Raw genomic sequence first — 27,302 nt, forward strand, 5'->3', positions numbered from 1 at the left:
AAATGCCCAAATCCAGTCAACTCATTTATTTGACCATTTCACCAATTTCACATAATCGCATTTAACCAAGGAAAGTAAACGCCCAATCTCCATGGTCTAGGGCAAACTACTTCCTCTCTCTCTCTCTCTCTTCTCTGTATCTCAGATCTACTCTCCCACCTGAACGTTATTACTTTGCTAGATCTGCAAACATCTTCTCTGTTCATTTGATCCAAAAAAGGTGTCAGCTTGAAAACCCCAAATTGATGAAAATGGGGAGAAAAGCTATAATGGTGGTGGTTCTATTAGTTATGGTTTCTGGTTTTAGAGTAGAAGGAAATGGGTCAACTCACAAGTATAATGAAAGAGAACATGTACCTCTTTATGCTAACAAAGTTGGTCCCTTTCATAACCCTAGGTAAGATTTCAAAAAGAAATGCAAAAGTTCCAAACTTCAATTTTTTTTCTTGCTTCCTTTTAATCCCCACCCAAATAAATGGTTTTGATTATTTCATTATGGATCTGAATTATGTATATAACTCTTGTGAAATAAGATTTAAAGAACTAATTTTTTTGTTGTAGATATGGTTCTAGGTTAAGACTCAATGATTGCTTTTTATACATGCTTGTTGCTTGTTGTTAGTTGTATTTCTATTTTATTTGGTTTGGCACTTTCATTAGTGTTTCTACTATCATCTCGACTATCTTGATTCTTAAATCTAGCTTCCCAATTTTCTTATTCATGAGGAATGATAAGATTGTCACATTGTTGATGCAGATAATCACATTCTACGACCTAAGATAACTTGATAACCTATTGGATTTTCTTATACGTATTGTTTTAATATGTCGTATTTCAGTATTGTGTTTGGGCAATTTTGATAGTTATTTAGTTTACTTGTCATGGAGATGGCAAAGTACATGTCGGTTTCAGCATCGCGGTTTCATATTTGAATTGGAAACGCTGTAGTGAGTCAATATCGATACTTTTGTGGCATTCTTTGTCCTGAAGATATAATGCTTGATTAAGTGTCTAGGATCGTTTCTCTTTGATTTTATAGATTTTGAGTGCGGTAGGCTGATCGTTTTGTATGCCTCTGCAGCGAGACATATCGGTACTATGATCTTCCATTTTGTGCACCAGGTTTGCACCTACTTTAACTTTTTTGAAATTTTAACGAAATCTAATTAAAATATAATGTCTAACTTGAATTGCCCAGTTCAGTTGGTTGATTTATTTTCTGTTTTCTTTGATCAGACAATGTGAAGGAGAAAATAGAAGATCTCGGGGAAGTTCTGAATGGAGATCGATTGGTCGATGCACCTTATGAATTGAACTTTCGGGTCGATAAACAAAGTGAAACTCTTTGTAGGAAGAAACTATCAAAAGAAGAAGTTGCCAAACTGAGGGATGCCGTTTTGAAGGATTATTACTTCCAAATGTATTATGATGATTTACCATTTTGGGGGTTCCTAGGGAAAGTTGAAAGGGAAGGCAAGACGGATCCAAGTGAATACAAGTATTTGCTTTTTAAGCACATACATTTTGATATCTTCTATAACAACGATCGTGTCATAGAAATTAATGTGCAGACTGACCCAAACCAGTCTGTGGATATCACAGAGGACAGAGAGGTTGAGGCAGAGTTTTCGTATTCGGTCAAGTGGAAAGAAACCGACATTCCTTATGAAAACAGAATGGAGAAATACTCAAAGTCTTCGTCAATGCCCCAACACTTGGAGATCCACTGGTTCTCTATAATAAATTCTTGCGTGACTGTTCTCCTTTTGACCGGTTTTCTTGCTACTATTCTTATGCGGGTGCTTAAGAATGACTTCGTCAAGTAAGAGAGACTGGTCTCTTTTTGTATTGGCTAGTTGATCCCATCTCCGTCCCTCTCTCTAATCATTTGGTGATTTTCTTTTGCACGTTACAGATATTCTCATGATGAAGAAGCTGTTGATGACCAAGAAGAGACTGGATGGAAGTATATCCACGGAGATGTCTTCCGATACCCGAAATATAAGTCATTGTTTTCAGCTGTTCTTGGATCAGGAACTCAACTCCTTGCGCTGTAAGTGCTGTTCCTAATTTTCACTGAGATGCTTATCCAGGTTCTTGAACCGACCGGCATTAAACTTCACGAATAACAAATGCCTGCTTTTCTTGTTTTTTAAGGGCAATGTTCATCTTCCTCCTTGCATTGGTTGGGGTTTTCTACCCGTACAATCGAGGCGCTCTTTTTACTGCTTTGGTTGTCATATATGCCCTTACCTCCGGAATTGCTGGTTATACTGCAACATCTACCTATCTGCAACTCGAAGGAACTAACTGGGTATAAGAAGATTCTTACTTTACTATCTTATTCCTTCTTTCAGTTGGATCTATCTCATCTTCCTAGTTTTGGTATTTTGCAGGTTAGAAACTTATTATTAACAGGCTGTTTGTTCTGTGGACCATTGTTTTTGACATTCTGTTTTCTCAACACTGTCGCAATTGCCTACAGTGCTACTGCCGCTTTACCTTTCGGAACTATACTTGTTATTCTTCTCATCTGGACACTGGTCACTGCTCCTTTGCTAGTATTGGGTGGTATTGCTGGTAAAAATAGTAAGACAGAGTTCCAAGCTCCGTGCCGTACAACCAAATATCCAAGAGAGATACCTCCTTTGCCGTGGTACAGAGGAACTATTCCCCAGATGGCGATGGCCGGATTTTTGCCCTTCAGTGCAATCTACATTGAACTTTATTACATATTTGCAAGTGTGTGGGGCCACAAGATTTACACCATCTATAGCATCTTGTTCATTGTGTTCATCATTCTCATCATTGTGACGGCGTTCATTACTGTAGCTTTGACATACTTTCAGCTTGCAGTTGAGGATCATGAATGGTGGTGGAGGTAACTTGTGTCTTATCTGTTCTTTGTGAAAGCTAAGAATTTTTTATATTTTCGGTTTATATGGTCTATCTTAACGATGTGGCTTATGATTCAGTACCAGCCGTGTTATACCTTTAGACACAATCTAGGCTCACTCTCCATTTCACATGTCACGCGATTTTTGCGTGGGTCTTGGGGCCTGGACTAACAAGGCCTCTCTAACTGACTATCCTAGTAACCGTACCTATGCATCTATCCGGAATGCCCTGGCTGGTTTGTAAGACAAGGTGCTATCTTTATTACCATTGTCTGGGCTCTGGAAGGTCATCCTAAGAATGTTGGACTAACGACAATGCACATGACCCTTTTGCTTAAATCGTCACACTTAGGAGACAGTTTCCCTAAGTGCCGATTCTCCGTTACCATATGATGTGACACCCTCTCTATACCAACCACATCATCTCCAATTTGGACATAGACATGCCCTAGACCATCTCCGACTTCTTCATCTAGTACCAACCTAGGGACCAAGCCCACTGAAAAAGGCCTGCCCAGTATGCAATACAAGGTGCTACCTTGTAATCCATGTCCGAAAGTCATACTAAGATAGCGGGACTGACTATACAACGCACATTAGGCTTCAGTCTCACGTGACAACCACTTAGAAAAGAGATTTATTTGACTCTGATACCATTCAATGTAACAGCTATCCCAAAACCGACCTCATTAGTCATTATCCTTGATTTAGACACCTAATCCTGATAACCATATGCTGTAAATATCTGTTTTGGTGCCAGCCACATTATCCTTGATTCAGACACTGCCTGTTACATCACTTGACAAGAAATGCGTGTTGCGTTTTTGTATCTCAAACACGGGTAGCCTAGCATACCGATAAGGTTTCATGTGATGAATAAACTTGTTCAAACTGTAAACCCATTATTTTGTTAACTATCTATAATCGTTATATGATTTGCATAGACTGAAAACTCCTGAATCGATGCAGGTCCGTTCTTTGTGGAGGATCAACTGGTGTATTTATCTTTGGGTATTGCTTGTATTACTACCACGCAAGATCAGACATGTCTGGTTTTATGCAAACTTCTTTCTTCTTTGGTTACATGACTTGCATCTGCTATGGTTTCTTCCTCATGCTTGGTACTGTTGGTTTCCGTGCTTCCTTGTTGTTTGTTCGTCACATTTATCGTTCAATCAAGTGCGAGTAGGTCCTAGCTCATCGGAGTTACGTACTTACAGTGGGCAATCGTAAATCAAAGTTTGTAGTCGTAGTAGTAGCAGCAGTAGCAGTAATAGAAAAACGTCGGTAATTATTCTCCATATGTAAAAGGATTGTAATTCCAAATTTAATCTATAGTATATCTTGGCTTTGTTTGCACTTCTGTTCTTTTGTTTGAGTTCTTATTTCTATTATCATTTCCAGTGAAATATTTGTTCTTCTAAATTAGGGCAGTCGTTCGGTGACAGTGTTCATCTCTTCGAAGAAGATTAAGGTGGTGCCTTGGCGAGCTATGTTTTTTTTTTCGAACTTTTATTTGAAATCTAAATCAACATCTGATTTCTTTCTGAATCCAATTAAATATAAAATAAGTTTGAATTAAACAACATTATCACTATTGTGCTTCCAAACAAATCATGTTTAGATAATTCATACTCAAAATATGGTTTCAAAACTATAGTTGATACTGTGTGATTGCTATTCAAATTATGTTCTAGGGATTGAGCCTTCGAGGTATTTAGACCAGTAAAGGGTGGAATTTGGGACACCTCAACAGTATTAAAAGCTTTGCCTTTGACAGGGAACCCATAGCAGTAATGTGGGGGTGCCTGTAGAGCTCCACAATAATAAGAAATTGACCAGTTGATATGAATTGATCTGGATTAAGGGTTAGATATTGAAGTCAGAACTCCCTAGTGGCGTGGGGACCACACACCATTGATTCTATTGTCCTCTCTTCCACAGTTTGACAGAGTCACATTATTTCCATATTTATAGAATCACCCTCACAAAGTTCTTATTTATGGAATCACCCTAACATAAAAGTTCTTATTCATAAAATTTTATGCCATTACAATTTTACACCCATGACCTTATCAGCTGGGTCCGAGTTAGAAACAAAAATTATGTGGAAAAGTATTTTGTAGGATCACAAGCTACCTTTTCCAAGGTCGTTCGATAATTGCTCTATAGTATTGAAAGAGAGTTTGATTATTGTCATTTGGTTGTCACTAGTTTTATTATGAGTATTTGGTACAAACTATCTAGTTCGTTTGTTTTGAGATAAGATAGTACCAACTAGATGTGTTTGTAGGTACCTATTAGTCTACAAGATGGATCTAATTCGAATCTTTAGTGTTGGTTCTAGTGTCACATTTGACATGGGGTTGAAATTTGGGGGTTATAGTGGTTATATTTGATTGTGATAGATAACATTTCGCGTCACAAAGTAATTTATTTATTTTCACAATGTATTTAATTTGTTTTGTTTCTAAAATTTTATTGTTTCAACAACTTTCTTTTAATTGGGCTCTAATTCATCATTAATGTTTCTCCTTAAATGGGAGACTTTTAATATAAGATATTAATAGCGAGTCTTTTAGCTCATTCTGATGTGTAAGCATTAAATTTTTTTGCTTTACATTTAGTGGTTCAATTTTCTCTAATTTATCTCACTAACATTTTTCGATCCCAGATTTTATAGGCCCCCTCATTTTTGTTAAAAGGCCCCCCTCAATGATAATTTACCAAGTAAAATGGTTCATGGGGAGGCCTTTTAACAAAACTGGGGAGGCCTTATAAAACTTCCCTTTTTCGATTGACTACTTCTAATCAACTGCTAAAAAGATAATATATCACGTCTTAACTCAATATTTGATGGGCATCAAAATACTTCATATGTTTGCTTAGGCACCCTTCACCTATGGTAAAACAACTCTTAAAAATTATAATTCTCGTAAGATACTCAAATTCGAACTATCTCATCCTAGTCACGATATATGAAATTGTATGCAGTTAAACTGTTTAGATCTTTCTAAGAGGAGTTTTTACTAAAGAAAAATGATAGAAGAAACCACAGAAAAGAGAGTTGCACAACAAATCAACCTGCAATTGAGAGTTAAAAATTTCATCTGTATATAAAAGAGTTGACTCGAAAATGAAAATCGTTGATTTCGTGTAGGTCCGGTGATGGAGACCATCCGGCAAGTGGGCCTCTCGGCCAGGACATTATGGGGCCCAATGGCCAAGTTGCTATATTAACATAGTTTCTATATTTTAGTATTATGAGTTCCTATAATTAAGAGTCCTAGCAATCAAGGAAAGTATCCTTAAGTTGTTATCTTCTTTTATTTTCTTTCTTATTTGAGTCTATCTAGGAAATAATAATCTCTATAAAAGAGAAGTCCAGTCTGTCTATTGAAGCATTGAATTGAATATCGAATAAAAACCTCCTTGATTGCATTGTCCTTCTTATTATTATTTCACTTAATCTTGTTTATTTTAGTTAATTAGCAATGAGTTCTTCAATTATTACGCTTCCGCAACAATCTACATCAGCTGGTATCATGAGCCCGCAAAATCCTGAAACAAAAAACGAGAAATTTTTTTTTCCACCCTCCACCACGACTTCACCTCTCCATCATTCTTCATCCTTTCTTCCAAAACCTCCGGATCCTGCGGAAAGACATAACATCTTCAAATCTAGACTCACCATCAACAATAAGGTGTGTGACTTTATTATTGACAACGGTAGTGAAGGAAATATGATATGACTTCGCCTCGTCAAAGCACTCGGTCTTCCTACTTACGACCACCCTTGCCCGTATGAACTTGGTTGGATTTCTGACAAGAGCGAATTATCGATTCACCAACAATGCATATTTACGTTCTCCATTGGTTCTCACTACCGCGACACTCTCTGTTGTGACGTTGTTGACATGGAGAATTGTCATCTCATCCTAGGAATACCATGGATTTTGGATGTTGATGCCGTACATAGAAGTCGAAATAATACTTATGAGTTTGTTTGGCATAAGAAACTTGCCATTCTTGTTCCGCTTCAAGAAAACCCGACATCGACGAGAGAGAAACATGAGGAAACCCATCAATCGGAGAATCCCACAGAAAAAGTCAACCTAAAACCTAATTCCACTCCTTCAAAACGTCTTGTTACAGCTAAATCCTCAAACGACTCAGAGACATCAAGGAAGCATAGCAAGAACGGAAATCATATTCTTGAAGAAACAGAGAGGAAATCATCTTCAAGATTGTTTAGTGAAGATGTTGAGGTAGTGAAGTTAAAAGCAGTATTGAGTTACAATAAAAAGGGTTTAACACCTAGTTCAGATACTTCTGCCATTTATAATCCAATTAAGAGTTTTGAAGTTAATAAAGATCAATTGCTTACGAAAGTTAGATATATGAAACATCAATTCGATGTTAATGGGGCTAGAGGTAAGAGCTTGAAACCTAATGTGACTAAATTTTTTGAGAAAAAGTGTAACAGTGCCGCATCTAAGATTCACTTGAACAAGATCGAATTAATTCGAGAACAGAGGAAGTTGGTCTTGGAGGCAGAAAAGCATATTACTTTATATGATCTTGGACTTAATCAGGTTCCCAACAAATGGTCAGAACCTTTTGATAATAGTCCAAACGTGCTTGTTCCTATTCAAGGTAGTAAAGATGGTCTACGTGGTTTTCTTCTTGTTGCATTAAATTTCGTCATATATAAAAACCAAGGTCATCCAGATGTTCGAGCTACCATTCCTCGAAAACTTGACGCGCTTGCAGAGCATGGAGTTCTCATCGTATTTGTTGCAATGTACAGGCAGAAATTCGTCCTTTTGTTTTTGTTTTCGTTGCAGACAAAATTTGGTGATGCTCTCAAAGTTACACTTGAGCATGACATTGATCGTGTTACTGAGTTCAAGACCACATATTTTGTAACATCAACAATGTGTGTTCTTAAAACCGCAATTTCTCGTGAACTTTTTGTGGTGTTTTTGATTCACGATATAAATTCTAGTACACCGGTTTCTTTCTTGAACACAACCGAGTTCTTTCTTGAACACGACCGAGAGCAATTCAAGAGCTATCCTGATAGCGCGAAACAGGAAGAGAAGAACCTTGCTGCTGGAACACCATTACTACACCAGATTAGTACATCATTGTACAAAGATGATGATTTCCAAGGAGATTCTGAAGTTACAGAGCTTCAATGGCGAATAATGGTCGATGATGTAATCAAAAGCCGCAATTTGAAGGAGTACATTGCCGGTTGTGATGTGTCAGGGAGTATGTCAGGAACTCCAATGGATGTTTGTGTCGCTTTCGAGTTACTACTACCAGATATAAATGGAGTTCAATGTACATGGAAGGTTAGCACATTTAGTAGTAATCCTCAACTGCACCTAATCGATGGCAACGATTTGCGTTCCAAGACAAGTTTCATTAGATATATGGACTGGGTGTATTCAAATGACTTCGAAAAGGTTTTCGATCGGTTTTCAGATATTGTTGTTACGGGAACACTGCAGGTTGTATGGATGTTACGGGGGATATTCGTGTTTAGCAATAGAACTTCAATGCAACATTGAGGACTGTTTTGGAAACCGACTACCAAGTCATCGAGCAGAAATATCGAAAGAGGAGTTTCGTTTTTATACCGAAAATAATTTGCTGGAACCTTAGAGACTCTAAAGCAACTCCACTAAAGAGTAACCAAGAAACCATTGCACTAGTTCGTGGTTTCTCAAGGAATCTATTGCACTTGTTTTTGCAGGGTGGTATACAAGAGGACGTGAGAGGCATAAGTCTATTAGACATTATGTATTTCCTACAAATAATTTTGCGAGCCTCCTTACAATACGAGAATGAGAATGAGGTTGACGTTTTCTTGATATTCGACGCGCATTCAATGCAAAGTTCGTTCAAAGTGGGAATTAAGGATAGCCTTCAAGATCCTCCCCAAACTTAACGACAATGAGTATATTATTGACTTTTCCCCGGATTTCAACATTTCAAACATCTTCAATGTCGCCGATATCTACCCGTTTTATCCGGATGAACCTATTTATGACGACTCGGGGACGAGTTCTTCCTCGGTGGGGGAGTATGATGGAGACCATCCGGCAAGTGGGCCTCTCGGCCAGGACATTATGGGGCCCAATGGCCAAGTTGCTGTATTAACATAGTTTCTATATTTTAGTATTATGAGTTCCTATAATTAAGAGTCCTAGCAATCAAGGAAAGTATCCTTAAGTTGCTATCTTCTTTTATTTTCTTTCTTATTTGAGTCTATCTAGGAAATAATAATCTCTATAAAAGAGAAGTCCAGTCTGTCTATTGAAGCATTGAATTGAATATCGAATAAAAACCTCCTTGATTGCATTGTCCTTCTTATTATTATTTCACTTAATCTTGTTTATTTTAGTTAATTAGCAATGAGTTCTTCAATTATTACGCTTCCGCAACAATCTACATCATCCGGAGTAGGTGTTGATTTGTAACCTCTTACAACATTGTTCTTTAGAGATGAAATAAAAAGCAAATTGGGTCAAACAATAAAGAATTGAACTTGAGTGTCCTTAAAATAAATATATAATTTTAACACTTCCAAAGTGAATTTTGGGCATAAAAAGAGGAGTCCAAAACAGAAGAAAAAGAGAAAAAGAAGAAAAAGAAAGAGAGAGAAAGAGAGAGAGAGACCCACCAAAGAGAAGAGAATACTGACACACATCACCACCACCACATCAACAAGTATTTCATGGCAAATAGTAGTAGAAGACTTCTCTCTACTTGAAATACCAAAGAACAACAAACTTTTTATCTCAATAAAATCTCACTACCCAAACCCAAAAGGAAAAAAGAAAAAAGTATGATAAAAAATTAAAGATAAGTAGAAGTCTTCCATTAATGAAACAGAACTAGGGGTTCTCTCTTTCTCCATCTCCTTCTTGTAGGTAGATCTTTCTGAAAAATTTCTAAGTGGTATGTTTCTCTCTCTTGTTATTAAATTTCATGGTTGTGTGGAATCTTTTACCTGCAAAGTTTGATGCTTGTTTGCTTGGTTTGAAATTTTGTTGGGTAATTTTCTTATCAAATCTAAGGTTTTATGTAGCTAAATCTATGACCTAGATTGTCTGACAGTCTCATTCAAATTTTGCCCCTTAATCATTTGAACTTTAGAGTTTAGTTGATTTGGTCCTTGATCTAGCTGATCTTTTAGATTTTGTGATTATTTGAGCATCTAATTACTTCTCTTTCTCTCTCTAAAAAGAGATGGGTAGATCTTTTTGTGGTTTAGTTTTGTAGAAAAGTTCATTGTTTTGCTTCTGAACTCAGTTTAGAACATGACCCAGATGGTGTTTTAGCTTAATTTTGATGATTTAGCTTTACCTTTTAGGGTTTGAGCCAAATTTATGATATGGGTTTTGTTGTTCCTCTTCATTCATGAGGTTTCTGGCTCATTTCATTTCATTTCAGACAGCACTTTTAGTCTAGTTCCATGGACTAGTAAGTAAGCTCCTCGATCCTAAAGTTATTTGCACAAATTGTTGTAAAGCTAGACATTTACAGTGTTGTTTGGTTGAACTATAAAGTTTGTATCTCATGGACAAACAAAACTCGCTTTTTTTAAGTTTTCGAAATGAGTTAATAATTTCACTCTTTTGTACTGGTTTATGATTTTTAATGCAGATCGTTCCGCTATGAGGGTTTGATCTTATTCTGTGATAGAAATCCCATTTATCGATTCGTTAACAAAGTAAGTTTTCATGGATGAAAAAGGAAGAATGAATGTTCGAAATTGGGATTTCTCGAAGCAAACAGTAAATGCAGATCAGGCAGTATATAAACCTGGTTCGGGGATTCCAGTCTCTAGTAGTACAAATGAACATCGTCAAGCTGCATTTCTGAAGATGGGTATGTATCCAAATAGAAATCATATGATTCCTAAATCTGAAGCAGAAGCGAATTCAGTAGAGTTCGGCGGTCATTGTTGGTCGCACCACAGAAACTTTCTACCCGCAAATAAACCCAATCAACACCATGTGCATACAACTCATATAAACATTGAAACTGGGCTTCCCGTTATTCCTAAAAATGAAAGTGGGATGCCTGTTATTCCAAGAAACATAGAAACCAGTCAACACCATATGAATGCTAGTTTGGGTATCCCGATTGACGGGTCGATGCAAAATGGTGATTTCGGAAATCGTGAATTTGGGAATAAATCGTTGAAAATTAAGAAACAGCGGAGCTCTACAAAGAAATCTGATAAGGTTTCTACCAAAGTTTTGAAGCCGAAAGAACCCAAGAAGAAAGCAACTTCAGGAACGAAGAAAAAAGCTACTTCTTCGACCACAACAATACGTGAAAAGAAGAATCTTGATCTTGTTTTAGATGGAACTGGAATAGATTTTTCACAGGTACCTTCTCCAGTTTGTTCTTGTACTGGTTATCCTCGACAATGTTACAGATGGGGAGCTGGTGGATGGCAATCTTCTTGCTGTACTACTCATCTATCTGAATATCCTCTACCGATGAGTTCTTCAAGACCTGGAGCTCGTTTAGCTGGGAGGAAAATGAGTAATGGCGCTTACGGGAAGCTTTTACAGAGACTGGCAGGTGAAGGTTACGATCTTGCTCATCCAGTTGACTTAAAGGATCACTGGGCGAAACACGGTACTAACAAGTTTGTTACTATCAAGTAATATATGAAACTACGATAGTTATTTAATTTGACTTGCTTGCCTATGAAAAATTTATGTGTTCTACTTCCTTAGAAGTGGTTTATTCTGTATTCGGAACAATTCAGTAGACTTGATATTGTAAATCTGTAATTGCAGTTGTAACCAAAGAAACTTACCTAGCTTTTGTGAAACTGCACTTGGTTTTAATCTATTCAAATGCAAATATTGCTCTATCTAGTCTAATTATAGATGATTCTTTCATGTCATTGACAGCAATGGGATATATACCATGTCCGTTGTGTAAGGAATAAGTATTTATATGCGCGAGGGACCTCACGACCCTTACCTCTTGGGCTAGCTTTAGGGTGAGAGAGAACTAAGACCGCCGAACATTGGCATCAGGGCCAGGACGGGACGGGTGAGAGAGGCCTAAGACCACCGAGAAATCATGCTTGGAAATGGAAATGTTTTGAGCGTCTGATGTCGCTTTTGAGCAATGACTCTAATACTTGCTGAATGAATGTATTTAATGCCTGTCTTTTTCATTTGGATACATGTCCAAGCATGGTAAATTAACCTCAATATTCTCTTCATCGACTATTAATCGTGAGTGTCTGAGCTCTTGCAGTGTGTGGTTGATATTGGATATCGTTATTCCGAAGACAGGTTCTTAAAATACCATTTAAGAAGAATTAGAGGTGATTATCTATCTAATAAAGGAGGAGGGTATCTTTTTTTTAAATATACCATCTCTCGATGGCAAAGATTGCACCTTCCAAGCTTATCTCGCAGGGTAGAGATTATTATGTCTCTCAATTTTATCTTCAGACTCATCCCCAAAGGTTAAGATTACACTTTTGATAGAATTGTCCGTGTCCGGTGGGTGGGTTGTACCCTCGAATGAGAATTAACACATTGCCTTTGGGTGTTTGTTCCCGTGGAGTCTAATCCATCTGAACTTAATTCATGTCTCACTCGGACATTCCGATTTGTCTGAATCTATCTCATCAGAGTCTCATCAAAATTTGTTTCTGAGGAAAAAATTAGAAAAAAGAATAATTTTAACCTCATTTTTTATCATTCTATTCTTTTAGTCTCTGACTCAATTGCGTGTGAGATAGTGTCTGGTTATACTTTTTTTTTTTTTCGCGTACCTGATTTAATAATTTCCAAGGGTCTGATATACTCGAAGTGCATATCATCGAAGTTCTTTTACATATCTTCACAGGATTATACGGGGCGACACTTCAGGGAAGACGAAATGATGGGAATGGAAGACTCTCTCTCTCAAATCTCTGCTAGTGCCAGAAAAATTGTTCGGAAATTAGATAACCCAGTAATTTTGACCCAGTTATCAACAAAGTGAGTTGAAATTACGGGGTTATTTAGCATTTTCGAAAATTGTTTATTTATTTTTCTAGGATTTAGAAAATTTTACTTTGTCCATGTAAAGGTTGTGATTTCTTTTGGCATTTGAAATTTTTGTATTATAACTGATAATAACCCTCAAATGATCTCAACTCAAGTAAAATAACAAAATATTGGTTCTTCATTACATAAAACAGGATTGAGCCAATCAGCTATTCAGCTGGCCTCTGTTAAAAAAAAATATGTGGAGGCTTGCTCTGGCTCCCTATGTACGTAAACTGCGTAAATCTTACCAAAATTCTGTAAATTTGTACTCCGTGCAGACCTGCGCAAACCTCACATAGAGAACTAAACATAACAAACAATGATGGTTTGAAGAAGTAGACTTTGCCCGATGGAATTCGAACAACTTTATCAGATGTGTATTAGGGCAGAGGCAACATTCGAAATATCGGCAATATGTGGATATATATCCCTGAATAAAACATACAACTGAAACCAAGAGCTTTTATAGTATAAAAATGGTTTGAAAGGAAAATTCAAACCTAAACGAACCAAAACAGACATGGTGTTTTAACCTAAGAAATCTTTAGAAAAATTGGTGTGAATCAGTTGATTCAGTCAGGGCCTCCATTCTGTCAAAGTTTTGGGCCCTGGACCCTGACTGTAACCTTATACAAAACCTTATAATCATCAATCTATGCCATTAACAAACATCTCAAAGATTAACTGAGATGCATTCATAAAATTCATAATTAAAATAAATCGGCAAACGACTAAAAAAGTAAGAACGAAAAACTGTAATCTATTATGATTGTATAGAAGCCGTACTTGTATTGACGCCATTGTTGGGAAGTTCTGAGATTGCTGTATCTTTTGGTCGGTGGGTCATCTCTGCTTCTTGATCTGGAAATACTTCGGATTTTAAAGAAGGAACTATATTGTCTATAAGAGGCCATGTTAGCTCCCACAATGTTGATTCGCTACCAGTTTCAGATTTGCTGCTTGGATTGACGAGAATTTTGTTTGTTTTCATAACGAATAACGTGTTCTTGAGAAGTTCAGGAACAAGTTCACGTATCTTTTCACTCTTTTTTCCTCTGATTTTAACTGCGAAATAGTTTCCAATTCGACCAAGAATTTCAACCCATATCTTAGGGAAGCTCGATAATGAAGAGAGCTCTCTTATTAACTGCAAGAATACCTTTGACGATAATTTTAGAGCATGTAAAAGTGTGGGTTCCATATTCCGATATTCTCTCGATGTTTTACTCTGAGCAATCTCAAGGATATCATCAAGCAATGTGAAAATTACCAAATCGAAGAATTGAACTAATGAATCCTGTGGAAGAGAGAATCCTTCAATTCCTGTTGTACATCTCTGCAATGATAAAATTGCATGATTTCGAACTTCTTCTCTCTGATCCAAACAAATTTTCTTCAATCCTTTCACTAATCCAACCCAAATATCTCCTACTTCTTGAGGAGGTAGATTCCATCGAGCAAGATATGTAAATGATCCTGCCATTAAATCTAATGCATGTATCGATCTCTCTGTAGAACCAACTCGTGATTCTGCAAATTGTCTGCACGCATCCACACAAAGACTGTAATTTAATGGTGAAAGATGAGATCCATCTGATAAGACAAAAGCTAAAGCTTCAAATCCCACGTCAGAAGCTTCGGGATGTCTAGCTGTGATTGAGAGTAAGGAAGTTATCGTTCTCCAACCCATCTGTGATTTAATACAAATAGCATTTGTTTTTACAAGATCTGCAATTTCCTGTGTTATCTGTTCACAATAAGCATCTGCTACCCGAGCATCGAGTTTTAAGACGAGTTGGAGAGATCTCAGGAGTTCATCTGCAAGATTTTCTTTGTACGGGAGTAATCGCTGACAAATATGAAGTAACCCAAAGACTGCTTTTTCGACAAAGGCACTAGGCATTGTCGCGGATTGAACAATTCCAGCTATATGTTCATAAACGACTGGCCAAAGAAGAACGATTCTATCTCGGTTATAAAGTGTGATCGTGATGAGTAATTCGAGGCAGAAAATGGCAGTATCTGCATCTTCTGGAGAACCATTTTTGCCTTTCTGGGATGGATTTGAGACCCAGATAAGAGCTTGCACAAGCTGTAACAATGACTCTGACTGCAAAAACATGCTGTCAGTGAATATGGTACTAACCTGACATTTCTGGATTGTTTGATGAGCTCGTTGATGAGCTTCAAGTTCTTCCTCACTTGGTTCTAAATTTTTTTGTTCTGTATCGAGATATAGTAACTGAGTAAACCTACCCATGAATCCAGACGATCTCTGAGAGCTAATAGTTCTCGCAGGCACATAAGGTGTAGATTGTATAATAGGTTTACCCGAAGCAGGATCCAGAGATTGTTCGTTATTGGCCATGCTAGATGGAACTAATCCCATTTTGTGTAAGCTTAAGATACAATCCAAAATGTTTCTCCAACCAGCTCGGATATAATCACCGAAGTTATTTGCTATGGTGAAAACTGTTTCAGTTGCCATCATAGCTTTACTATCATCGGCAAAAGCAATAATGGGTTCATCGGTTTGTGAAGGATCGAGGAGAGTTGTGAACTTGCAGAGAGAAATAACTAAATCATCTAACAGAGCTACTGAATGAGTGCACGATGCTAGTTTTGCCATGGCTAAGAACCCATCGACACAGATTTGGTAAATATCTTCATTTTCTGCGTGATCAAATACCACAGAGATAGCAGCAAGGGTTGACCCAGACAACACAGAGAACATGTCCCGATCAAGGAATGGTTTGGGTTCACAAGTAATGAAGGGTGATGTAGTCTTTGATTTATGCATCAGGTTGATCCAGTGGCTTGGAACCACCACCTCAGTGAAACCAGCCCCCTGATCTGGAGTCATTCGGATCTCGTTCTTGCAGATTGAGTGATAAAGCTCCAATAAGTATTCACGAGGGAGATCATCTCCACCATTTATGCGTCGATTGTTCCTAACAAAATCCTCTACTGTCATCTTCTTTTTAACACGTACATTGTGTTGATCTGTGTTCAGCAATATAATGGAATAAGATAACACAAGTGCAGCATCCTTATTAGCTAGAATTTGTGGTGACTGTTCATAGAATCTTTCTGAGAAAACCTCAAGTATTCTTTGTATCTTCTGTGATTCTCCAGGAAGTCTAAAAGTTTCCAAAAACAATCGCAGAGCAGTATCCAAACCCATCTCTTGGAAATTAAAAGTTCGAGCAAATTCATGAAGAACCTGAATCCAGAATTCCTCGTGGCTTCCCAGAAAATCACCAACTATAGTTTTGTCCAATCCCATCGTATACTTGAAAAAGCATGCTACACTCTCAGGATCTAGTTCACCAGGTAAGAGGTTTGTTCTTTGCAGATACTCTAGCCCTTTCTTTGGGTCCCTGTTGAAATGTTCGACCCCAGTCATTAATACTTTCTTAATTTGCTTTCTTTGACGAACAAATCCAACCCAACTGCTTGGATCTGAATAATTCTCACACTTCTCATTCCAGAATGGAGTATACTTTTCAGCACCTAATAGTCCTTGTTCAGAAATGGTTGTCGAGTTCTCAATCCTCCCAGAGAATCCTTGAACAACAGCAACCAAGCCTTCCAAAGCAAGAACATGCATCGATGATAGGGGGGAGTTAACAGGAAATGCACTCCTCGACAACAAGTTACAAATATCTTCGAAAATGTTACTGCTAGATATATCACAATCGAAGTTAGCGTACATTTCTGTCATAAATGTCTTCTGCCTGCAGAGATCGACTAGAGCCTCCATTAAAACCTCCTGCTGTTGGTAAGAGGCATCCCCATGCTTGCTCTGTGTAAGCCTCGAAATTATAGATGAGAAAAAGGCTTCAAGCTGTAGTTTCAGCTCTACTCGCAAATGGAGATATAGGTTCAAGATAATGTTGGAGACCACTGACAGAATTAGGGGGCTCATCGACAAGCCAAACTGCATTAAGTTGGGAAATAGGTCTTCCTGTATCAAAACCAGTAACGCTGGATGACCGCTTATGACGGGTCCCCCTAATTCGATAGCAGAATTTATCAATCCCAAGGCAAAAAGTGGGACATCCTCGTCGAATTCCGTCCAGTTCAACCTAGGGCTCATTCCAATTTGCTCACCAGCATTCAACAGGGAACATAAAAACTGGAAAACCTCGATCACACAGGCCACTCCATATGGTTCCTTCATAGAATTTGGAATGTCATTTGCTGTCTGCTCATTGTTATCATTCCCAACCACGGTATCATCTACCAAGCTCCCAACAGAACCTGTTGATACAGAGGCATTTTCGGGATTCCCGTTTACACTGTCCTGTTGTTTAACTCCAAATGTATTATCCTTTTCAAGATCAACCTGCATACAAAGACTTCTGATTAAAACTCCACAACAATAAACACGTTTTACAGTGCTTAAAACCTCACTATATGATAAGTTAATCTAAAACTTTCTTGCATATGCCATAAAATCTCTGTAGATTATGAATTATCTTGTTGCAAATTTTACAAGGTCTAAAGAATTCTGTCATTAATAGTTTAGTGAACTGAAAACCTAAGATTTAAGGATCGCAACGTAAATGAGCCTACATTGTATTGGAATATTCTTAGAACTCATTGACAAAGACTTAAAATCTCCTGAAAACATTAATGCCTAAATATTTTATATGATACCTCATACCATTAGTTTGGAGGTTTTCAATCGATACACAGTTCTTCTATGAAAGCGTGAGAAGCTAACATTGTAAATGTCCATGCACCTAAGTAATGTTAGAGAAAAAAATTGTTTTTCTTCATGTAAAGTTCTATGCTGCATCATTACAATCTCACAGACACCGTCAAAAAGTGCGAGGAAGTAGTATTGTGTCCATCAAAAGGAAACAAGACAAGAATTTTTCTACAAAATGAAGGATTAGAAATCAATACCTTTGGATTGTCATTAGATCCATCACCTAGCATCGATAGTTTTGCGGTGTAATGTATATTTTGTAGGTGCGAAAATATACACCTAACAATCTCATGCATTGTGTGACGAGCTATACGCTGCAAAAGTTCACCTTTTGTCCCTGCTTGATGAACTATACGAAAACATGTATTTACTATAGTGCAAACATGCTGGTTATTTAATAAAAATGAAGATTTACTCTTCATGCATGCCAAAAGAACTTGAAGTATCTTCATCAACACAACCTCTTCTGATGCAGAATCAGTGACCTCAAACCTGCAAGCCGTCACAGCATCAACTACCAAATGCATTGAATCTTTCACATTTGTGGTGGTTGGATCAAGTAAGCCAAGACTCAATATTTTGTAAACAGACGATAATGCAACTCCGGTAATAGGCGCTCCAATTTCATCTGATCTTATCACATCCAAGAATGGTTGGAGGTAAATGGACGGATCAACTGTGTTCCATTGTCGATCCCACGAAAACAATTTCTTCCGCAACGACTTCAATGATTGGATTAGAGAATGCTCTAGTTGATCATCTTCAGCTACATAACGACCTCCCCAACGTACATTTCTCCTTACAACAGCCAAAAGAGCCCCTATTTCTGAATTTATCATACACGCAAAAGCACTACTACTAGGAAAGCAGTGTCCATGGGCATCCCCATTCGCTTCAATTCCTACGTGCAGCTTTAAACTCTCCATCGCCATTTTCACTCATTCAAATTCTCTAACTTGAAACAGTCTCAACACAGAGATGCACCCGGCTTTTAGTTGGCGTGCATCATCCATCAAAATGGATCAGAGCCACAGATAATCTAAGAAAAGAATAAAAGGGAAAAAAAAATTTTCACAGATTGCCCCATTAAGAACCAAATACAAACAAACCCAATGCAAATTGAATAGCATGATAATGCAAAAAAAGAAAACTCAAGTGGGTTACCTCGGCATTCTCGACTCCCCAAAGTACAATCTAGTAGTTTAACTTCTCCCAGCTAGTTAATGTACCTAAAGACTAAAAACAAAGTTCATTTATAAATCAGTCCATCTGCTACTCCATTTGGTACCAGATAGAAACAACATCTTACAACAATTATTAACTTAAAAAAACGAAGTGAATGGATCCAAAACCTCATCAACAATAATAAAATTCTCAAATTCAACTAAGTACCAAAAAAAATGCCAATTTACTTAAAAAACAAATTAGTATATACATGTTTATATCTCTAGAATTTGAACAAATTAACAGTAGAAAAAGTTCACTAGAGTCACATTAAACCTAAGAAATTGATGAAACTAACATCAAAATATTCTAAATCTAACAATTTACCACAAAAACAAGATAGAATTTCATTCAAATCAATTTGACCGATCTTAATAATAATTGTGAATTTCATTTGATATATTCTTCTTATACTTGATATAACTTAAATCATTCAGATTTCTAATAACATAGATGAAAGTATGAATCAAGATCTTTGTTAAAGAAATTTAGATCTCGTATAGTACGGTACTTACCTGAAGATCATAACAGAGAGAGAGAGAGAGAGGGAGGGAGAAGCGCGAGAAAGAGAAATCCTTCGACTGTGATTTTTCTAGAGAGAGAAAGTGTTAAAGAGAGAGAAAATGTTAGAGAGAGAAAGTAGAGAGATCGGCCGAGAGAGACTAGAAATCGAGCCTTGAACGGCCCAAAAAAACTGAAGAAGAAAAGAAATAACAGAGAGGAAGGTTGAAGGAAAAAATCGAAAATGAGTAGATACTGGTCATTTTTCTACTTTATTGAGGAGAAAATAGTAATTTAAGCAAGTGGAGAAATAGAGGTTATTCCTGTACTTCCGGGACTTGAGTTATAAAAATACTCCATGTTTTAAGCGTGTCACGTGGCATGTGTTCTTTTATCATTTCAAGGTTGAATCTTGGCTTGGGCGATTAAAAACAGAACCGGAATTGATTTTGTGGGTTCTTCTGAGAACCAACAGGATCCAATAGGAAATGTGGGACTAGAACATTAAGGAGAAGTTATAAATCACATACAAGTATAAATTTAGTTCACTAGTTGATGTCTAAATAATTGTCCATTGATATTGTTTATCGATTCATATTTTAGCTTATTCGATTGTTGATTGATATCGGTTGATGTATAATTCATTTTTTAATGAGAAAACTTACGTAAATGTGTTATTCATCGTTAAAAATGTATTGTTATGGCTGCTGGAAATTACTTTTAAATAACGCTTTTACGTGTAATACATGCATTATAGGTAGAAATCAACTTAGAGTGACTTTTCGTTAAAACTTATGACTACATTGAGGTTAAAGCTTAGCCCTGTATGAGTTAAAATCCTGGATCCGCCCCTGGACTTTAGATGGTAAACGAAAAATTCTTCTTCTTGATGCAAAACTTTTAAGTGTGAGAGTGGACTGAATTTTTAATTCGAACCCTTCTGTTTGGTCTTTGGATGGACCAAAAAAAAATCGGTTACCGAACCGATGTCCACCCCTCATTGGGATTTTACACCCCAATTCCATCCCCAAAAAATCCACCCCATAAATCCCTTGAAAACCTAAGTCAGAAACTCGTCTTCTCTATATACCTTGTCAGTCTCTCCCCGCCTTCTCTCATTTCTCTCTCCCTCTCTCTCTCTCTCTCGTTATTATCTCTCGTTTCTCACTTTTCTTTCTCCACTAGACTTGAAGCTCGAATCTCCTTCCTGTGGAATTGAAGAATGTTTGGTGTTGCTGCAAACACTGCTCATCCTATTTACACTAACAGATTCTGTTCTTTTCAGCTCTTCAATTCTTGTAAACCTAACTCTTACTCATCTACAAAGGTAAAATTCAACTCCATACTTTGTTTTTTCTCATTTTATATGAATTATTAGTTTTGGGTAGTTTTCCCATTTAATTTTTTATGGGTTCAATCTATTTGCCAGGTTCCTTTGTTGTTTTATAGAAGTAATTTTAGTCCAGTTAGAGCAATGTCCTCTGACGCTGAGATATTATCAACACCAAATATGACGACGACTTCTCAACGTTTTATAAATGGTACTTTACCTTTCTATTTCCTTTTATTTTTTACTTCAATTAGAATTTTTGAACTCAAATTTTGTGACTTCAAATTTTGTTTGTAGGCAACAGACAAGCATTGATCTCACTGTCAGACAAGCGGAACCTCGCTCTACTTGGCAATGGACTTCAGGATTTAGGGTGAGAAAACAACTCTTTGTAGAATCGAACATGACATTAATGTATTCCCTATTGTGAGAATAGTCCCACATGGGAGAAGGGGTAACTAGCAACCAAGAATATAAGGTATAGGTCCTCTCCAATCATTGCCAATTGGTTTTGAGTTGGATGACCACAAACTTAACATGGTATCAGAGCTAGGCCCACACGTGATAGGCTTAAAAGCCACACGTGCTCCACGTCACCCGAAACAAAAAAAACACGTGTTAGGCTAACCACGTCACGCGTGAGGGGCCGTATGAGAATAGTCCCACATCGGAGAAGGGGTAACTAGCAACCAAAAATATAAGGTATAGGTCTTCTCCACTCATTGCCAATTGGATGACCACAAACTTAACACCTGCAAAATGCTAAATACTTCTTTCTATATTTTTTGTATTAAAGTTTCTTGGTATATAAAGGTAATATTTTGTTATGTGGTAATGTTTAGATATACTATTGTTTCAACTGGAGGAACGTCGTCTGCTTTGGAAGAAGCAGGAGTTTCAGTAACTAAAGTTGAACAACTTACTTCCTTTCCCGAAATGGTAAGAACTTGATATGAACAATAGTTTTTTTTCTTTTTATGCAGTTATTCTTGAAACTCCAAATTTTCTTGTTTCTTGACATATGAACTATTTTCCGACTAATATTTTACCTGGAGCCCCGAAGATTTTCTCTGCATTAGATAATTAAAAGAAAACATTATACCTATGCAGTTGATATCAGTCCATGTATTATTACTAACTTGTAATTGTACCTAGATGACTATCAATATTTATGAGGTTGTGTAGTTGTAGTAACTGTTATCCTTAATGAATATTAATTTTACAGCTTGATGGTCGTGTAAAGACTTTACATCCTAATGTACACGCGGGTATTCTTGCTAGAAGAGACCAGAGGCATCACATGGAAGCTCTAGCTAAACATGGAATAGGTGAGTTGTTATTTTAGTTATTTTAGATTTTAATCATTTATTTTACTCAGAGATGTAGTTGTGTTTGACCTAGACAAAAATCTGTTCATCTGATATTTTTGTTTTAACACTATTTCCAACAGAGACATTTGATATAGTGGTGGTGAACTTGTATCCTTTCTATGACAAAGTTTCTTCAAGCAGTGAAATTACATTTGAGGATGGAATCGAGAACATTGATATTGGTGGGCCAACCATGATTAGAGCTGCAGCGAAGGTTCGATAAGTTTTCATCGTGTGTATTGTATGCGATCAGTAACTTTCAATATGCCGTCGTTATCGTTTTTTGAATAGTAGATATAGTTCAATCTTTTCAGTCCTTTGGGAACCAAGCTGATAGAAGACACCCTATATGCCGGTCGTTGTCGTTTTTTGAATAGTAGGTAACCTGAAAAGCAGGGTTTGTTCTCCTATAAAATAAGGTCTCAACCAGACCATTAATCACCCTAACTGATTATATTTTTTGAGTAAAAGTTGGAGTATGGAGAGATTCATGGGTTGGAGATATTATATTTTTCATTTAATTAAAGCGGAGTTGTCCTGATTGAAACTATTGTAAATCTTAAACAGAACCACAAGGATGTATTGGTTGTCGTTGACTCAGAAGACTATCCTGCGCTCCTGGAATATCTAAAAGGAAACCAGGATGACCAGAAATTCCGCAGGAAACTTGCTTGGAAGGCATTTCAGCATTGTTCTTCTTATGATTCAGCAGTTTCAGAATGGTTATTTAAGCAGACAGGAGGTAGTAAATTTCTCTTTCTACTCCAAATCAAGCATATTCTGTAATCTGTACATGTAAGAGTAAGTTAATTTGATCTTGTTTCTGTCTGTAGAAAAATTTCCTCCTAGCTTCACAGTGCCTCTTTCACTCAAAAGTAATCTTCGTTACGGTGAAAATCCCCACCAAAAAGCTGCATTTTACGTCGACAAGAGTCTTTCTGAGGTTAAAGGTGGAGGTATTGCAACTGCTATTCAGCATCATGGAAAGGTGCACAGCTAGACTTATTTACTTTGTCTGTTACGAGAAGTTTAAATTATTTTTTCCTGTGCTATAGGTATTGCGCTGTACAATATTTTAATAGTTATACACTCTTGCTTCCGTTCGACTAGATTTTTAGATTCAGGAAACATTTCTAGTTTATGTTGAAATTTGAATCGACAAGGGGTATGCTCTATTAAGAAATTTGGCATCTATAATATTTTTTAGTTCTGGTTGGAAATCGTTTAACATTTCTAGTTTATCCAACAGATAACTAGTATTTCATATAATCTGCAATAACAATGAATTTAGGCTGTTGACAAAGACATTAGATCGTTGTTGTGTCAAGGCTTATACACTTAAATAGTTCCTCTTCTGAAGAAATTAGCTCCAAAGTAATATTTTGTGTATAAGTGGCCTGACGAGTTTAGATGCTTCTCTGTGTATCAAGAAAATATTATCCTATATTCTTGTATTAGTTATAGGGGATTCTTGTATACCCGTCTCGGAAACGTTGTTGTAGTCTTTTGATCTTTGTAGTCTTTTGGTTTTTCCTCTTGACAGTGAGGTCTCTCTAAAGTGCATATTGTTTTCTCGTATGAGTGTTTTTTACTTATTTGAAGCTCATTGTGCTTGAAATCACATTGTATTGCCCTTTTGTTATTTTGCTAGGAAATGTCTTATAACAACTATCTAGATGCGGATGCAGCTTGGAACTGCGTATCCGAATTTCCAACCCCAACTTGTGTTGTTGTAAAGCATACCAATCCTTGTGGCGTGGCATCACGAGACGACATCCTTGAAGCATATAGGCTAGCCGTGAGGGCAGATCCAGTCAGTGCATTTGGTGGAATAGTTGCTTTCAACACAGAAGTCGACGAGGCAAGTAATTGAAGGGAAAAACAAAAGAATGTAATGTTCATGTACTTCGTTTTCATGTACTCCATGTTTATCCATTATGAATGTGCAGGATCTAGCGAAGGAAATCCGAGAATTTAGGAGTCCAACAGATGGAGAAACAAGAATGTTTTATGAGATTGTGGTTGCTCCAAAGTATTCAAAGAAGGGTCTTGAGATTCTTCGTGGAAAGTCCAAGACTTTAAGGATTCTTGAAGCAAGCAAGAATGAGAAGGGAAAACTCTCGCTCAGACAAGTTGGTGGGGGTTGGCTAGCTCAGGACTCCGACGATTTAACCCCACAAGAAATTGACTTTAAAGCAGTATCTAAAAGAACTCCAACAGAAAGTGAGCTCTCCGATGCCAAGTTTGCATGGCTCTGTGTGAAGCATGTTAAAAGCAATGCTATCGTTATTGCTAAGGTCAGTTCTTTTCCTGTATCTTGGTTAAACCGTAGGTCTTGAATATATACCTGATGAAAACATGTTGTTTTCTAGCTTACTTTTGGTTGGTCCTTAACATTTTCATTATTTTGGTAGAACAATTGCATGTTAGGTATGGGCAGTGGGCAACCAAACCGTTTAGAAAGTTTGAGAATAGCTTTCAGGAAAGCTGGAGAAGAGGCTAAAGGAGCAGCTCTAGCCAGTGATGCTTTCTTCCCCTTCGGTAATGGTTCATTTAATTCTAAATCATATTTGTACTTCTATAACTATTCCACATCAACTATTGATTTTTATCTCCTGTAAAATTTGAATCCTAGATTTCTACTCTACTTCATGTCGTTTTAGATCATGTGAGCATCATTATCGGTACTTACGCAAAATGCTAAGACCAGCTTTAGGTGAAAAACAGTTGGAGCTAAATTAAAACACTTCCAGACTTTTTTGACATAATCTGGTGGTTGGAAATTAAAATGCTTGGTTAGATTCCTGATTCTCTAGTCTTGGCTCTATAACATTTTATGTTTTCTGAAACTTAAAAAATATATACCACTTAAGATTTCGATACTTCATGGATAGGGGAACTTGTTCCAAAAAAAAAAATCTACTTCCAATTCTATGTTCATTGTGGAAATCTAACGTGAAGATCAACTGACGAGATATCTTTAGGGGGCAATCTAACTTTAACAAGAATTAAACTAAACGAATTTGTGTAACTTAATAGGTTTTAGTTGTTTGAAGCTCTGATATATTGACTAGTATTTTCATCTTGTATCTGTCTATTGATACTCTTTGTGATTTGTCGTTTACCATTTGTGTCAGCATGGAAAGATGCAGTGGAGGAAGCATGTGAAAACGGGATAGGAGTGATTGCCGAACCAGGAGGTAGTATTAGAGATGGAGATGCAGTAGATTGTTGCGACAAATATGGTGTTTCTCTTGTCTTCACCAATGTTAGGCACTTCAGGCATTAATCACCTCACTTCATATCTATCTATACCCTCTCACCCGAAGAAAGGGAAGAAAAACCCAAGTATATATATCTACTTGGTAAGTTATTTGGTTTTCTTTATCCGTGGGAAAGCAATCGGTTATTTATCTTCTCCAATAACTTCAAATCACATATTTGGGGTTCGGGTTTGTTCAACAAATTAGGGATGAGTATATTATGGTTAGGAATTTTCACATACTGCTTCACCTGCAAATTGAGATTTTAAGGTTAGGATTTGCCCCCATCAGCAAATTGGAGGTTCTATACCTCATCATCTCCTTCATAAATCTTTTTTGTTGAGAGAGACGAGAGAACAATCACATCACTATAGAGATGGAGTAATTGATAGTTGAATTAATTATCGTCTCGATTATTGAAGGTGTGTTTGTATGTTGCATGAAAACAGAGAAGATCTCTAATAAAGTAGAAGTTTATTTCCATGGAATTTATTAAATTAAACTGACTTCAATATTTCCAATAGTAACATATAAAAAAAGGACTATCTACTCACAATACCAAAAACAGAAACTAAAAAAAAAATACTAAAAAAAAGGAAGACAGAAAGAAATCGAAAAAAAAAAACTATTCGAAAGCCCATTGGTTCTCTTTTCGGAGCTCTTCTTCTTCCTCGGGAGTGTAGTCATTCTCGATATTGAATAACGCTCTTAGTTCTTCCACCGATTTATCTTTTATCATGTCGGCTACTGTTTGACATGTCAAATCCATCAAATTCTTGATGGAAAGATAATTTGCAGCAAGTATAAGTTGGAACAAAGTAGCATCATCAACCTTCACAAATTCAGCATCCCACTTCTTCACATCTTCTTGTTCTTCATTGACATTCTTATTATTATTATTATTATCATCTTCGGAGTAGTGTTTCTTACAGTATTCAATCACCTTTGCTAAGATTTTGCTATTGACGTTAGGCAAAGGGATGAAACCATCAGTGCAATCATCGTCAATCATATGTTTAAGGGTTTCAGATTGTTGAGCAATGACCTCTTCTATCTCAAGGATTTCTTCATCAGAACTTCTCAAGTTTATCACTTTCTTCGACATTATAGCAGAGAGATTATAGAACAGAGAATACAGAGAAAAGGTACTTTGAACCTTAGTTTTGATAGGCTAACAATTGAAAGTGAGGAAGTCTAAGGTTGGGAAACTCTATTTATAAACTTAATGGTGGATAACAAAATTTAGTAGTAGTTTCTAAAATTAGCAGTTATTGTATCAGGCGGTTTAGGAAACCTAACTCAACCCTGACTAGGGAACTTACAAGATTGGATACCGACCTGAATGAACCTAAAATTTAGTAGTAGTTTCTAAACTTAGCAGTTATTGTTTGGGTTATTTTCCTAATGGCCCTCAACTTTGTGACCAGCTTCCCGCCTGGCCCCCTACTTTACGAGAAATACCCATATGGCCCCCTTCCGTTATAACACCGTTGCTTTCTCCTCCATCTCTTTTTCTTTCTCTGCCATGTCACGCCACATCATCTATTACGCCACCTCATCACCTTCAAACTAAATTTTTTTTTTTCTCTTCTTCCTCTTCCTCTCTCTCTCCTGTTTTCTCTCTCCTATTTTCTCTTTCACTCTCATCTTCTTCCTCTCTCTCTCATCTTCTTCCTCTCTCTCTCTCTCTCTCATCTTCTTCCTCTCTCTCTCCCAGATCTGGGAACTCTTAGAGTAGTCTTCCTTTGGATATTGGAAGTGTACATATGTTATAGTGAATGAACCATCAATGGAGGTGGCAGGGCCGTGGCTGACAATTTTGGGGCCCGGTGCCAAACTTTAATCGAGGTCCATTTACACAAATTCGAAATAAAAAAATTTACACGCGAAGTAATAAGCAAAATTTGAAAC

At 37.0% G+C, this 27,302-nt stretch overlaps 4 protein-coding genes and 1 pseudogene across 4 annotated transcripts; 3 read left to right on the plus strand and 2 right to left on the minus strand.

Moving 5' to 3' along the window:
* Positions 1-4,261, plus strand: LOC147536624 (transmembrane 9 superfamily member 2-like). The gene is made up of 7 exons (XM_086641751.1): positions 1-397; positions 1,083-1,123; positions 1,238-1,823; positions 1,917-2,054; positions 2,159-2,315; positions 2,398-2,882; positions 3,868-4,261. Exons 1-7 carry the CDS (start codon positions 246-248, stop codon positions 4,085-4,087), a joined length of 1,779 nt encoding a protein of 592 aa, XP_086497877.1. The 5' UTR covers positions 1-245; the 3' UTR covers positions 4,088-4,261.
* A 5,259-nt stretch (positions 4,262-9,520) lies between these two features.
* LOC147536625 (uncharacterized) lies at positions 9,521-11,806 on the plus strand. Its single transcript, XM_086641465.1, has 2 exons — positions 9,521-9,870; positions 10,579-11,806. The coding sequence occupies exon 2, from the start codon at positions 10,656-10,658 to the stop codon at positions 11,592-11,594; it is 939 nt and encodes a 312-aa protein (XP_086497591.1). The 5' UTR covers positions 9,521-9,870; positions 10,579-10,655; the 3' UTR covers positions 11,595-11,806.
* A 1,628-nt stretch (positions 11,807-13,434) lies between these two features.
* On the minus strand, positions 13,435-19,793 carry LOC147536626 (ARF guanine-nucleotide exchange factor GNOM-like). The gene is made up of 4 exons (XM_086639516.1): positions 19,443-19,793; positions 18,868-18,939; positions 17,901-18,742; positions 13,435-17,334 (listed from the first exon to the last, which is right to left on the minus strand). The coding sequence occupies exons 3-4, from the start codon at positions 18,633-18,635 to the stop codon at positions 13,750-13,752; spliced, it is 4,320 nt and encodes a 1,439-aa protein (XP_086495642.1). The 5' UTR covers positions 18,636-18,742; positions 18,868-18,939; positions 19,443-19,793; the 3' UTR covers positions 13,435-13,749.
* A 147-nt stretch (positions 19,794-19,940) lies between these two features.
* Positions 19,941-25,872, plus strand: LOC147536627 (uncharacterized). The gene is made up of 12 exons (XM_086641752.1): positions 19,941-20,755; positions 20,858-20,969; positions 21,056-21,131; positions 21,601-21,697; positions 21,984-22,086; positions 22,209-22,342; positions 22,696-22,870; positions 22,962-23,116; positions 23,780-23,989; positions 24,078-24,425; positions 24,543-24,669; positions 25,266-25,872. The coding sequence occupies exons 1-12, from the start codon at positions 20,651-20,653 to the stop codon at positions 25,415-25,417; spliced, it is 1,794 nt and encodes a 597-aa protein (XP_086497878.1). The 5' UTR covers positions 19,941-20,650; the 3' UTR covers positions 25,418-25,872.
* Positions 25,847-26,541, minus strand: LOC147536628 (SKP1-like protein 1A pseudogene; annotated as a pseudogene).
* Positions 26,542-27,302: the final 761 nt, after the last annotated feature.

The sequence above is a fragment of the Eschscholzia californica genome, unplaced genomic scaffold (genome assembly GCF_041429995.1).
Source record: "Eschscholzia californica isolate CP2 unplaced genomic scaffold, dmEscCali1.0.p SCAF_5, whole genome shotgun sequence".
NCBI classification, from domain to species: domain Eukaryota; kingdom Viridiplantae; phylum Streptophyta; class Magnoliopsida; order Ranunculales; family Papaveraceae; genus Eschscholzia; species Eschscholzia californica.